Below are 15,182 nucleotides of genomic sequence, written 5' to 3'. Positions count from 1 at the left end.
AGCAAAAGAGGTAGGTCAGGCTGGCTGAAATGCAATCTCGGAAACCTTAATCTCGGACCTGTCTGATGGTGATTTTGCTTTTTTGAAAAATCTATCTACATTTGTATGCAGACAAGTTAAAAGTCGGTTGCGCTCTCAACTAAGACTCAATTCTTGTGTCTGAAGTTGCTACTCAGACTGTGAACGTGACAGGGGCAGGAAAGAGAAAGTCTTGGGACCAGATATCTGTTTTCCAGTTATCTGTTGGCCAAACTGGAAGCCCTATAACACTGGCTGTTGCCCCAAAGGCTAAATTGTAGTAAGATAATAGCCGGTTTCAAGGTATGATATTTTAAAACTCTTTACCATGGGCCTGTTTTTTAAAATCTGGTATTCAGGTCTAAATCTTTTGGTCATCCTTTCATGAGAAGTTTTGGAATCCCAGGACTGAACGAGAGAACTAGACAAGGATCACTGATTAATAGTTGAGGAATAGTTGTTTTATTTCTCAAAATATTACAATAATTTAACATATGGACGAAAATACAGTGTTTAAATCAATTCAAGCAAACCGCCATCTTCCCATCCCTCATTGTCTCATTGTGAAAAAGTGCAGGAGGTGCACAGCCGGTCAGTGACAGCCGCAGCTCAATGCCACCATGTCGTCATACTGCTTCAAAACCACGTTCTCCTCATCATCAAAATACAACAAACTGATGGACTGGAGTCTGTCGGGAACACAGCAGGGCGCTCCCACTTCATCGCTGGAGAGCTTGAGCGCATGCATGATGGAGCGCACCGTGGCGTGGTTGGTCGCTCTGAGGTTTCCCCCCAGGGGGAACGGGCAGGAGCCTTTGCAGTGGTAGGCGTTGTATCCCCGGGGAGAGATGATCCAGCCAGACCAGCCGATCTCCTCGAAGTCAACGAAGAGGGGAACGCGCTGGCAGGACTGGGCGCGGCTGTGGGGCAAGAAACCTGGAGATGCACGTCGTCTCCGGCTGCGGTGCCCGTGGAGCTCGGTTGCTGCTGCTGGAGGTTGGGCTTGTCCTGTGGAAAGATGATGATCATATTGGGTTAGTATAACATAATGAATGTAAAGTATGTCATTTGGGGGCTTTTTTTTTGCTTCTGTATTATTCATAACACAGACAGATGAACTCCTCTAAATCACATAAATTCAGTAGAACCTACAGGTTTTAATCTAATCCCAACACTACAGCTTGATTGCACAGATTGTTTCCCCTCTTTTCCTAAACTGTGAGATAAGACTGGTAACACTCTACCTTAAATCCCCCTATTTAGCAATAATAAGTAATATTTAAAGTTAATAAATGGGTTTTATCACACTGTAATGAAGTTCTAAGCAGATAAAAGTGTTTATTATTGTACTTGGCAACGACTATAAGTCCTGTGAGCTGGTATATGTAAGTTATAATGACCGGTGAGGTCCATTATCACGAATGAATGGACGACGCTATCCCACCTGTATATTTATGTGTGTTTTGGCATCTAAATACAGTTTTTGACAAAAGATAGAGTTTTTGACAAGCTATAACTCTGGTTCCCTGGCAACAGTGGAGAGTGTTTAACCAGACCATGGTAAAAAAAAGAGATAATGAATGACAATGTTGTTAAAACACAGTTGTAGTAATACAGTAATATAATAAGTATGTCTATTGGAGATATTACAATTCCTGACTATGATTACACTGTACATTAATAAAAAGTGTGCTTAATTCTACAGTCCCAAAAATTTATTCAGAATTTCAATTCTTAATCTTGAAAGAAAATGTATTTAATATTGAACATTTTGGGCTTCCGTACCTAATGACTGTGCTACTGAAATTCAAAGTAAATACAGATAAACGACCCTTTCATGCCCTTCCTCACTACCTTCCACACTCATACCACAACCATCCCCTTACCCAGGTAGGACTGGTTTGAGGCTCCTGTCCTCCCGTCGTCTGAGAATATGACCAGGTAGGCACTCGTGTCTGTCAGTGACTCCATCCAGTTACCAGAGGGAAGTGTGGTCACCACCAGGATGCCGTTATTCTCCTGGCTGTTGCGGATCCACTTTGACACCTGACATCCAGAATATGATTCAACACGTTAAACACATCATCGACCTCTTGTATTGAATATCTAGTGTAAACAAGTGATTTCTTACTCCAAATGGCAAACAGCTCAAATACATAAAGATATACAGATGCACATAAGTTGTTTTTAGTAATAACAGTAAAAAATACAAAACACTGAAACAGCAGGGAGGGTGTTACCGTTTGAGTGACATTGAAGACTTCCCATCCCTGTGTGTACAGGGGCACCAGTCTGGAGGTGATGAGGTTTCCTCTCCATGGCTTCACTCGGCTGTCCAGCACCTCATACAGATCCACCTGGACAGTCACAACATAGAGATGTTGGTACACTAAACTGTTTCCATCTTCCTAACCTCAGTTAAAAGGCTTGTATTTACTACATTCCTGCAGACACTGAAGTAAGGTGTCTACTACTCACCAAAAATACTGCTGATACAATTATCTGTCACGTTACTCTCTGATCTCTGGTGATGTTTACACTTTACACACGTCCTGATTTATGATATAAATGTCTACATAAGAAGAGAGAACATAATGTCACATATGTTACCTTATAGAAATGAGGCCCGTATGACTTCCCGAGGTAAAACTTCTGTTTCTTTCTGAACCAACGGAACTCGGCTTTGATCATTCTCTCGTCTCTGCCGAAAGACGACAGATTGAAGAAGTGAAACCTCTCTCCAGCGTGACCTGCGGGTGCACAAAAAAGTCAAACACATCGTTAGTGGAACGTTTAAATAATATTCTATAAAGAAATATAACACATTCTTTAAAATTGTGTGTTTGCCAGGAACGCTAGCCGCGCGTAATCGTGCGTAATTGCGCGTTTGGCTAACAATAACGCACACTGATCCATTACATTTAGTGCTGCTGAATAGCCAAATATTTTCTTACACCAAGTAAATATGTTTTCCTACATACATTCTTACAAAAACAATCGTACTCCGCGCTTTTACTCACCTTTATCCTCGAAGCTCCTCACTATGTTTCCTTCCAGAATCTCCTTCTGGCTTTTCGGGGTCCCATCGGACACCGACACCGCGTTAAAAAGATCCAACATAAACTGCGGCGCCTTCTTGTGAGGAGCCACCGCTGGACCTCGAGGTAAATCCTTCAGGTGAACCATCGCGTCCAGCTTCTCGTTCACCGTCTCTGTCGCCTCCAGAGCCGCCTGCTGCCGCCCGGCCCTCCCTCTGTCCTGCGGGATAGCGAGCGGGCTGACGCACCGCAGCTGGAGAGCGAGGACGAGCCAGAGGCGCAGAGCTCCTGCTGTCATTTTTAGTGAGAGTGGACTGAGCTCTACACCTGTGGGGCGGCGGGTGATAAGGAGGACCCGCTGCCTTTGATGGCAGGCTGTGCCTGTATTCAGCTAACACTGGGAGATGATTGGGCCGTGATTGATGATGGTGGGGAGGAAAAAACAAAGGGAAGGCGAAAATGATGCCGAGAGTCAGCTACAAGAAAGTAAATAAATGACTAATTTCCTTTAATTTGTGTGTGCAGCTTACAGTAGGTCAGGGAGGTCAGGTTTTATCAGGGCGCAGAGACATGTTTGTAGAGAAATGGAGGGTTTTCTTTGATGCAGGCTGTTTAAAGATCATTTAAAATGGTGATAAATGATAGGAGTCACCATAGAAACTACCAGCCTGTAAAACAGTGTGTGAAAATACCCGTTTGACCTCATAAAAACACTATAAATACAGAATATGGACGCTGTCTGCATCATTGAATTGATGGATACATAATAAAATGCAGATACGTGGCGTTAATGAATGTTTGGATTCAACAATTAGACGCTAAATATGGGGGATTTAACCTTAATATGGATATGACGCATGGCGCCTTTTATCACGCTGCATGATTAGAGTCGTTTCATAATAGTTAAGCTGACCTCCAAATACAGTTATGATGTTTCTGGGCCCGGTTGTATGTTATCAGCATGAGGCCAGTGGCGAGAGAGCAAACGAAGAGCCGAGCCGTGACGCAAATGAAGCGCGTTTTCAAAAGCTGCTTGTTAATGCGCACATTTACCACCATCGTGCCCCCCCTTCCTCCTCCTCCTCCTCCTCTGTTAGTTTGCACAGTGACTCAGAGTTAACACCAAACCGTGTTTATTCCTTTCTTGGCGATGAATCCAGAGATGATCTCCAATCAATCAGCTCCAACAAAAGGGATCAAATTCTCAAGATCGTCGCGCTGATCAATGGCCCGCTCTTCCCCCTATTGTGAATCAAATTCAAGGCGATCACACAGGAATGATGATCCCCTCATTTAGGGGCCCATTACTCACGTTTTAGGGCCCCCGCAGCTGAATGGGCCCGTTTCTGATCTCTCTTGTATCAGCCTGTAGCCACGCTGTCAGATAAACAGCAGGACACATTATGGCCATAAACACTGTCGTCAACAAGATACCAGCAGATCACATGAGGACTGCATTTGCTTAAAACAGAACTGCATTTCATTCTGTATGTTGTCCTTTTTTTTTTATAGTTGGAAGTCACACTTCAACTTTGTTATCAGGGAAAACAAGTTAGAGGAAGGGTTACATGTGATTACTCAGATGCTGATGACAATCTTCAGAGTTTACATCAGAAAGGGAATAACCCAGTGTGTGTGGTATGTACGTTTTAGGGAGCTGGAGGTAAGGCACTACAAGGTGAGAACACTATTTTATCCTGCACTGGTCAGTTTAGGAGATTTTGGGCTATTTTGCTTCCATAACACGTCTTCTATCAGACAGATAGAGGTCAGATGTAGGCTATGGGATTTTTCCCTACATATCTTTAAAGGCTGTTTTCTCAAAATGAGTTTTTTCTCATACTCTGATATATCATATGTCATATATATCATATCATTCTCACCCTGATTTATATCACATTTTATTCCTAAAAACATGACAATAATGGATTTTTATGTCTGTTGTAGTATTAGTACAGTAGACTGTACTGTAGATATCTGAAATTCCCTCAATAAAATATTTGACTTTAATATTTCAACAGAATGAAACAGGACTTTGGAACCTGGCTCATCCAGTGCCCGGATTTCTGTTCTGGATATTCCTGCAAATTAAAAAATATAAAAGAAATCTGAAAATCTTAAATAAAATTAATAAATAAATAAAATAAATGCTCAGTGTCAGTTATCAACTGAGGACGTCTCATGATATCTATTAGTTAGGATGTTTCCCTATCTGCCTGAAGTGTCTCCCTTTGAATATCCCTGCTCCACTCAGGAAATGATGCTGAGGAGAGAGCCGCAGAGCTGAATGACTCACACATCGGCAGAGCTTCTTCCTGTAATGTACAGATGAACACAGTCACAGACATGTGTACTGCGTATGACATCAGAGGCACTTGAACGTATACGAGACAGCTGGTGCGTGTGGGATGTCCTCAAATGTTTACACTGACCATGTGCAGATCACAGATAGACTTAAAGGGAAGCCCTCTGACGTGGATCAGTGCAGAGCTTCACCTAACAGCTGAGGACAGACGACAGTGGACTGTGCATACGTCTGAATTTACAGACAGTGAGCTATTCAGTGGAGCTGCGAGCCATAGATTGGATAGATTGAGAGTTTTACAGAAAGATACAGTATCATGTTATTTTCAAATTAAAGGAATGGTTTGACATTTTGGGACATTTCTTATTTGCTTTCTTAGTAAAGAAGATTGATACCACTCAAATTCAACCGTTAAGAAACCAAGCACCTCTGAATCTCTGTACAACGAGTGTTTTTTATTTATTTTTTTTAACAGCAGGTCATGTCTTCATCTATATCCATAGCCGGAAGCTGCTCGCCTGGCAACCTTACGGAGAGGACAAGACTTCAGGAAGTCACTGCTCCCGGCCAAGAAAGAGTCCGGCACGTAACATCCCACAAAATCTCAACCTGAGAATGTTTTTGTAAATGTAACAGTGATTTGTGAGCTTTAACTGTGCTGGTAGGTGACTAGCCAAGCTAGATGTTTACCTCTGCTTCCAGTCTTTATGCTAAGCTAGGCTAAAAGAGCAAAGCTGAAAGATGAAATCATTTCTACCGTTGTCACTTTTCCAGGTTGAAAAATGTAATATTGTTCCATGTTTTGGCGTCTCACAGTCTTCAAACACACTCATTTGATACTGTAACTAGGATTTAAGCAGAAGAAGTCACAACTTACCATTGTTCCAAAATAGGCAACATTTGTTTTACTGTATATTTGTCAATTCTCATATTTTAAATCCAGCACTTTAAATTTTTGTGTAACCTTTATGTAGAGAGTGTGTAGTTCAGGATTCTCCCTCATCCTGACATTAATTGTCAGCAGATAGATGTAATGGTCCCAAAAGCACAGGTGTTAGTAATAACATAACGATGGCTCAGTTCATTCAAGTGTCCCAGTAAGCCACGACAGTGTGACACCCTGAAACTGAAGCAGCTAAATGGAACACCACATCTGTGTTATGTTCCCAAATCTCAGCATTACTTTGGCAGTGCTTGAGCTGATTCGAGGTTAATGTATGAATGTCCTCTGCTTCTTATTACCTCACTAATTCTGTTTTCACCTGTTGCTGGAAGAATGCAGTATTCTCAACTGTACAGCAGGTGGAGCTGTTGGCTTAGGCATGGTGAAAACAAGAAGGGCTGGATACTCATTTTCAGTGATGATGATAAGGAAGGTCATACTTCAGTATGGCGTTGTACACTGCATATCATACTTACTTAGTTTTAAAACCTCATGAGTCTAGTTTCTGTGGGTTGAAGATAAATGGCAATGTTTGTCTTGAATGAAACAAAAGTTTTTTACCTGAGAAAGACCCCAAAGTGATATTATATTTATTGTAAGTGTCATTATTAAAGGGATATCAAAAATCCTAAATGGTGGGTTTTCTGTACATGTATCCATATATCCATACTTATTGTATAGTTGAATATTTGTCGTACAAATCCATTAAAGATCCCAACTCGTCAAATACTGACGCATAGGGATGCTGGCTGACCTGTCCTACAATCCCAAAGTATTTGACGAGTTGCGAATGAGATCAGAAAATCAACTTTCCTCACAAAAAGGACCTTTAATCAAGCGTTAACCTCCAGGTGTTGAGCTGTGAAGACTTTTACAGACTAGCTTCTCTGGAATGACATTACATATTAGCGAATGTTGAACTTGAGGTATTTTTGCCCGAGAATCGATGCGCAGCATGTTGGCGAGGAGCCCCTCAGATCGGATGGTGCGTTAGCTCTAGTGTGCCGTTGTCTACGCTTTCACCCAGGGCCGCCTGGCTCCACATCTGACAGTGTGTCCATGTGTTAATGACTTCACCTTGTGTTAAATACCTCTGCTGAGGCAATTAGACACACATGGAAGGCATTTGCTACAAGTGCTGGCCACTGCTACAGCTCGGTTTGAATGAATAATGAAGAGGAATACAATCACAGCAAAAGTGGAAACATATGACATGGGTGTCGGAGTCAGCCGCAATGTAACATGATTTTTTTAAAAAAAATAAAAAATGCATCTCTAGTGCCGCTGATGATAAATAAGCAGGGTTTAGAAGTTATTCAAAACGGTCCCTTCTCTGTTGTTGCTAACATTCTACTATGACTATTGATAGGTGGTTGACATCTGCCTTGTGTCATCTCATCATATACTAGTTTTCTTGCCAAGGGTTGGATGGGAAGATCAATAGGCTGCTACACTTGCAGTTGTATGCTAAATGTAAAACAAGAGCCTGCAAATAAACCCTGCGAAAAGTGCCCTCTTGGATGCCCCTATGGTGGATAAAACATGATAAAGTGCCCTTTGTTAACTATAAATATATCATGACTTTCTGTGCACTGGTGCCCCCTGGCATACATGTGGTGCCCCCTTTTTATTTTTTAGCCCCTGCCCCTCAAACATCCTCAGTCCGCCACTGTGTAGCTCTTTGTCAATAACTGACTGAATTTACAAATAAACTTTTGATTCAAATGAACGTCTTACAGGAAAAAACTTCATCTGAAGTGAAAGTAAAAGGACAGTTTGTACAGGCTGAGCCCGACTGTACAATAGAGCCAGACCGATATATCGGCTGGCCGATATTATCGGCCGATATTAGGCATTTTCCAAACTATCGGTATCGGCATTTATAATGGCCGACAAATGAATATTTAAAAAATAAAATAAAAACGGACGAAACACCCTTCAACCATGTTATGAGTGTTGGCGTTGCATAGTTTGTCCACCAGAGGACACTCTACAACGTCCCTGTTGGCAACACTCGTGTTTAGAACGCCACAAACCCTACAATCAGCTCATCCAACCAGAGTCGGGCAGAGCTAATCAGTTATCCACGACTGAGATCATCGGTGAAGTGTGTTCATGGTAAGTTGGCATCTGTCACGAGAAATACATTGCTTGAATAACAATTAAAAGAACATCCTCATCAGTTCTCTTAACTCAAATAAGCATGACAACATTTGTGACTACCATGTCCAGTTTTGCTGCTGTTATGTGTAAGCCGAGAGTGAAACGGAATTAGCTAGTAATTTTGATGTTCCTCTGTTCTGTTGTGACAATAAAACAAACAAGTTTATTTTTAAACTGCATTGTCATATTATTTCAGTGAGGACTCATAAATAACTACAAATAACCAATGTTACGGAAATCTGTTGTATGTTTTGTTACGCGTTTCTGGATTTTATATATATATATATATATATATATACATATATGTATATATATATATATATGTATATATATGTATGTATTTATATATATATATATATATATGTATGTATTTATATATATATATATATATATATATATATATATATATACATACATATATATATATCGGCCCGATATATTGAAATATCAGATTTTTAAATCACCAAATATTTGTATCGGTATCGGTCTTAAAAATCCTTTATCGGTCGGGCTCTACTGTACAACTAAGCAGTGAAATACTTGCAAGAATCCTACAGTGACACCGCCCTGTCTTTGTCAGGTTCGTTATGGAATACAACAGAATCAGAAGATTTATAATAGTAGTCATAATGTATTTTTAATGCACATTTGATGCAAAGATGCTTTACAAAACAGGTTCAAAAGCAATGTTCAACAGAAAACAATAACAATAAAGGAAAAAATAATAACATTGGTTGGTGTTAGACAGGCAAAAAGAAGAGGGCCCAGGATGCCTCCTTGAGGAACACTATAATCACAACCCAATGGTCAGAATAAATGTTGGCAACTCTCAGGTTGCTACCACTATTAATTAAGCTGTTCAGTGCTGTAATTGGTCTGATAGCTGAACTGGAATTATTCCAACATAATGTTGGACAAACTGGAGTGTTTTCTTGTAGTCTGTAGGAAATGTGACAGCCTGAAAGAAGTCATCATGGTGAGACAAGACATAAGAAGTTGTACACTACAACACTACAATGTTGTAAGCACTGTTACATTGGGTGCCGTGGGTGTAATGTCCCTGTGTGTAATGATGTGTATGAATGATCAGCTGACAGAACAGGTTTTTAACTTATGCGTGAACGCCCATGACAGCTTTTACAGTCAGCAAACTAAACATTATGAAACATGAAATCATACCGTATGTTATGAAAAGGCTACGTTTAATAATAACTACCACTTTAAAATCCTTAAAACAGCACCCACTCCATCTCCCTTATTCAGATTTCCAGAATATATGAATATACAAATATTTTTCATTTCACAAGTTTAACTGCCGGACACGGGGAGTCTTCTACGTCACTGTTAAAGTATTTGTCTGTTTCTTTAAAACAGATTTTCATTTCAGCACAGGGGAAATGTGCACACAATGAGAAGCCTTCTAGCTATACAGAAGCCCTCTTTTTTAACAGTTGAATGTTACATCTTCCTATTATGTTTGCATTCCTTCAAAGTCCCTCAGTATTTTCCTCATGTTTGCAAACTCAGTAAGAGTTTTCTCACACCGCTGGGCTGAACCTGCGATGCACTCTCTTAACTCTGCGTCCTCCTCTGGGGTTGGAGTAATTCGGGCGACGACGTTTAGCATTTCCCCCACTCCCCTCTCCATGTTTAGAGCCACATCCATAACTTGCCTGCTCCTTTCTGCCAGTGCAGCTGTTTGGTTAAGACGCTTCTCAAGTTGTTTTGTTTCTGACAGAATTCTCTTTGTCTGTTTTTCAGTTGTCATGAGTGAGGACAATTTTTCCTTAAACTCCTCGGACACCTCGCTAATTCCTTCCAGGTCATCCTTTAGCTGACTGATGATAGCCATAAATTCTTTTCCCAACTCTTCTACAGTTTCCATGCTTGTTTTCTCTTCCTCTGCCTTTTCTAGATTCATGCTTACAACACTTACACCTCCGATTGCTGCAGCACATCCTCCCAGTGCCACGAGCGTAGCTCTTTCACTATCTAAGAAAGCTGCAGCTACTACCCCGGCTATCCCAAGTACTGTTGAAGTTGCTCCAATCATTCGGGTTGTATTTGCCCTTCTCTGCACTTCTTTGACTTTTTCAGATCTCTTCCTCAGCTCCTTTGCGATTGCTTGCATTCTCTCTTTCTGACATTCATGCCGTTTAATAAACAATCTTGCAGTTTGACACAGTCGTTGTAGTAGATCAGACAAATTAGGGGGTGGTGTTGAGGCCATTTTAGGAAAGACTCCGATCAATTACGTCTGTCTAAAAATGTTATAGAGCAAAGTCTATAAATTGCTGAACTCTTTGACCTACAAGCGACAGAGACCAGTGTTTCAGTCCACTGGGTGTTTGTATTGATTGACGTTCAGAGCCTCCGCAGCACCTGCCTGTAATTTGAAACGAGGTTTGTTAGTTAGACTTTCACATAGGTACAGCTACCATGTATAGTTTTTAATCTTTGAAACTTACACAGAAGAGTTATGTTGCCTTATTTGCACTGCTGCTTCAGATGTTCTTTTCTCTGCAACCATAAAACACTGAAAGATACAAAAATACAGAACAGACCATAGACATGGTGTCAGTACTTTATTTAAACATGCTAAGGTAAACCACTGTCAAAGGCCAAATGGAAAGTATACGAATCACTATGCAGTACATGTTCCCTTGTTTTCACATTCAGATTGCTTCATCATGATGGTATCATCTTTTCTTTCAGGACGGCAAGGAATAAGTTAGAAATAGATATCATCAGTACACTAGCCAGTAAGACTTGATAAATGTACTGTAGATGACATGAGGAAATATGATTTAAAAAATACCACACAGTTGTTACCTGCATGTATAATATACAGTGTTCTGTACAATGTAAAGTGCTTGATTGTTCAACTTGCCCTGTATTCTTAAACTCAAAGTATCACAGATGTGTTCCTTACATTCCTGTGTACTCTCGAAACTATGACAGTTAGAAATTGGCATCTATGAACACACTAGTCTTTAGAAAGTCATGGCTACTCAATTTTGACTGGAAACAATATCGGACAATACTAGAAACTAGAATGGCACTCAGTAGAGTGCATACACTACCTCCGCCAAGGCCCAAAAATCCCCTTTATCCACATCAAGTTGTACTCACTCGTTGATTTTTCCATCAAGATTCATGCGTTATTCAGTGAGAAAATATTAAAAGTCAAAAAACGCCCAGCCTCTGATATCAAAGAAAGTGAGACCAAATTCCTAGATCCGTCTGTTTATTCGGATCCACACCAAAAGTTAAAGGGGTCTATTCTGGGCCAAGAACCAACCAATGACCAACCAACTAACCAACCAAACCGAACCGAACCGAACTGAACCAAACCAAACCAAACCAAACAAATAAACAACCAACCAACAAACCAACCAAACAAACAACCAACCAACCAACAAACCAAATAAACAAATAAGCAACCAACTAAACAAACAAATAAACAACCAACCAACCAACCAACCAACCAAATAAACAACCAACAAACCAAGCAAACAAAAAAAACAATCCACCAACAAACCGAAAGACCAACCAACAATATTAACTGGCAAACACAATTTAAACAGCAAGTATTCATTAACTAAATGTAGTTATTGGAAAGTTTTAAATCAACTGAGGTCAGGTCACAAAAATAATCCTGTAAACTGAATTAAAATACTCACATGATGGTTGTTCCTTTCTGTTGTCTGTGCCTTTTCACAAAACACTTTCATTTAATTTCACATAGCTCTCTGTTCATCAAACATCCACACCTCATTCCTGATATAGAACACCTCAGTCACACGGCTCTATTGTGACACATGCCAGTGTTAGTCAACCAAACCCACTTTCGATATAGAACAGAAAGTAAGAAGTAAGTCAGTATAGTTTCATCTGGCAGCAGGTTTGTTCACTGGGAAACAATACCCAAAAAATGAAATCAATGTGCCCAAAGAATTTTAAGACAGCGATGTGCAAAGGATGGCTACAACAGATAGCATGAAAGGGGGGAAGTGTTTAGCTAACATACTCTGTACACTGTAAAACTGCTGTGGTCAGATCAGTCTGCTAGGTATAAGATGAGGCAGGCCACTCTACTGATTTGTTAAATCAAGGATGTGTTATAAAGTGCACTCAAATGCATTTTTGCCCCAATATTCAAAATGCTCCATCATCATTATATTTTCCTTCTCTACTTTTCCCACTTTGAGTTCAAACCGAAATGGAACACATTTTTAAATTAAAAAAAAAAGCAAAATACGGCAAGAAATTAATGATCACAAAACTCAACTGAAAACAAAATGAGTGAAACAGAAATGAAAAAGTGAAACTTAAATGTGTGATGACAAACCATATATGTATAATGAGATTCTGTGTTTGCTTACATTTCCTTGTTAATAAAACACTGATAACTGTTGCTCAATTGATTAATTTGACTAAAGCTATTAAAAATCAATCTATGTTTTCATCTAGACTGGAACTTCTTAGCTTTTACTGTAATTAACCACTGAGTACTGATTCTGCTTCTGATTATGGATAAAGCTTCACTTGTTATTTAGCAATCACTGAGTCTTCTGTACATAATCTAGGCCACATGGGCACTTGGTTCAATTAATATCGCTCAAACAAGAAATTGTTCCGCTCATTTTGATTATTTTTCTAGTTACGGAGAAGGTACAGGGAGGGTACCGTTGTGAGTACAGTTACAAAAGAGGCAAACCGATACATTTGTGGAAGGAGATCATCAAGAAATGATTGTCTTTTCTAAGGATGTCCAGGACCAACAGGTCATTATGATGATCATCACATTGTTTAACGCTTGTGATGTAACTGTCCAAACCAGAAAAGCCAGTTCTGTGTAAGAGATCATTGTTCTGACCTTTTTGCACCATCTGTATTGAAGCCAGTGACAGCTGCTGCAGAGGAACAGCCTTAGGCACATTATTACAAGTGTATTTAGTGGAATGTTCCTCTGCTTTTATTATAAACCTGATTGATCAATCTCTATTTATAGACACAAACACATGCCAAAGAAAACTGGGGCACACTGCACTCGTGTCGTATCTGAGCCCTGCTCAGTTTAGGACATTTCTCATAGACTATTAAAATGTTTAATACAACGTGTCCTCATGACGAACGACTGAATAGCAAGTGACAACATACAGTATATGACTCTGCCACACTGACACAAAAAAATATGACATATGGCCATTCGAGAGAACCAGCGACTCTTTGTTGTCACATGGTAACGTTGCAATTTCTAGCAGCTTGGTTAGGTTAGGTTGCCACAGGTTTAGGTTTGGCCTAACCACCAATGGCAACCTCCTCCATGTGTGGGCTTTGACACTCTTATACTACATCACCCGATTTCCTCCTTTGCTCCCCTTATAAAGTTTACGGCCACTAGAGGTCACTCACAATGACAATAAGCGTAAATATGGGCTGTTTGCACAGACGATTCATAGAGCCTTTTTTCTGGTGACGACCAGCTGGTTTAATATTTAATACAAGACTAACAATGTAAAGGGGGCGGTCACAGGATGATTACAGGAAGTACGATTGCTGCCCCTGGTGCCCCCATGTTTGAAAAAATGCTGCTAAAATGCCCCCTTGGATGCCCCTCTGGAAGATAAATCATGATCAAGTGCCATCTATGGTGCCCCTCCAGCGGACAAAACATGGTGAAGTGCCCTCTCTTCATCACAAATGTCACCACCCCCACTGCATACAGCTGGTGCCCCTTTATTTTTTTCGCACCTGCCCCTCAACCATCCTGAGTCTGCCACTGCGTTTAGGCCCTGAGGATGGTTCTTCATGTAGACTCTACCAGGAACTCACATTGGATCATTTAGTGACCCACATGGGCAGACACAGATTATCTGGATGTGGACAAATGTTTGTATTTTTCCAAACAAGTCTTGAGGTTGGAGCCCTGTGGATGCACTGATTATATAAAAACCAAATGTGCTGTGAGAGCTGTCATTTCTTTCTCCGCCCTGTTATCCTTCACATTTTCCAGTCTATCCATAAAACCTTCCCCTAAATCTCTGCTTCATAAACATGTCAAAATATAGTTTAAGTACATTTAGCAGTAAGGTGAGCTGAAAATAAGACTGTTTAAAGAAAGACACACCGTTAAAGGACTAATGAGAGAAATGACAGACATGGATAGGGAATGACAGAAAAGAGAGACTGAGACAGAGAGAAAAGACAGAGCGAGTCATAGAAAACTGAGATTTAAAATAAAGCAGCCAGGTTTCTGTAAGCCTCCATCACCATACTTGAGACAGCAGTATTAGATTAATACTCACTGGAGCCATTAGGATGACTAGAGGATATCCTCCTCAGCTCCAATAGAGTTGATGAGAGTAGGAGTGTATGTGCCGGTCAGGTAGAGACTAGAAGACTTCCTGCTTCATCTTTCCATAAATGAAGAGTTGGCTTACCTTTAAATGTATCATTTTCATAATGGAAGAATGCCCAAAGATGACTGTGTGCACAGTTTGTGTGCAAGCACTCTTGAGAATATATGACCACATATATCCAGGTTTTGATTAATATTACAAAGTAAGAAAAAAACAAAACTAAAAGAATAATGCCAATACCACTAACGACAAGTAATAAAATATGTTTTTCACAATTTGTCTGAACTGATCGTTTAAAGCAGGGCTGCCCAAATTGGGGCCCGTGGGGGCCAAAGTTGGCCATAAGATTC

At 40.3% G+C, this 15,182-nt stretch overlaps 1 protein-coding gene across 2 annotated transcripts; it reads right to left on the bottom strand.

The window, feature by feature from the left end:
- Window positions 1–496: 496 nt before the first annotated feature.
- Window positions 497–6,402, bottom strand: LOC141016070 (bone morphogenetic protein 2-B-like). 2 transcript variants are annotated; one of them, XM_073490322.1, is made up of 6 exons: window positions 6,326–6,402; window positions 3,039–3,453; window positions 2,629–2,768; window positions 2,259–2,375; window positions 1,905–2,064; window positions 497–1,026 (listed from the first exon to the last, which is right to left on the bottom strand). In XM_073490322.1, the coding sequence occupies exons 2-6, from the start codon at window positions 3,352–3,354 to the stop codon at window positions 611–613; spliced, it is 1,149 nt and encodes a 382-aa protein (XP_073346423.1). In that variant the 5' UTR covers window positions 3,355–3,453; window positions 6,326–6,402; the 3' UTR covers window positions 497–610. The 2 variants fall into 2 exon arrangements, with proteins under 2 accessions (XP_073346423.1, XP_073346424.1); XM_073490323.1 differs by lacking the exon at window positions 6,326–6,402 and adding an exon at window positions 4,369–4,446.
- Window positions 6,403–15,182: the final 8,780 nt, after the last annotated feature.

Source organism: Pagrus major, chromosome 20 (assembly GCF_040436345.1).
Source record: "Pagrus major chromosome 20, Pma_NU_1.0".
In the NCBI taxonomy this organism is placed as follows: domain Eukaryota; kingdom Metazoa; phylum Chordata; class Actinopteri; order Spariformes; family Sparidae; genus Pagrus; species Pagrus major.
This window is presented reverse-complemented; position numbering and strand designations above follow the sequence as displayed.

What these genes read in the sequence shown, in the direction of transcription:
- LOC141016070 (XM_073490322.1), bottom strand. Translation starts at nt 3,354, where the DNA reads ATGACAGCAGGAGCTCTGCGCCTCTGGCTCGTCCTCGCTCTCCAGCTG. An exon ending in GAGGAGCTTCGAGGATAAAG is followed by an intron (nt 2,769 to 3,038) that starts GTGAGTAAAAGC and finishes GTGCACCCGCAG; the next exon opens with GTCACGCTGGAGAGAGGTTT. An exon ending in ACGGGCCTCATTTCTATAAG is followed by an intron (nt 2,376 to 2,628) that starts GTAACATATGTG and finishes GTGACTGTCCAG; the next exon opens with GTGGATCTGTATGAGGTGCT.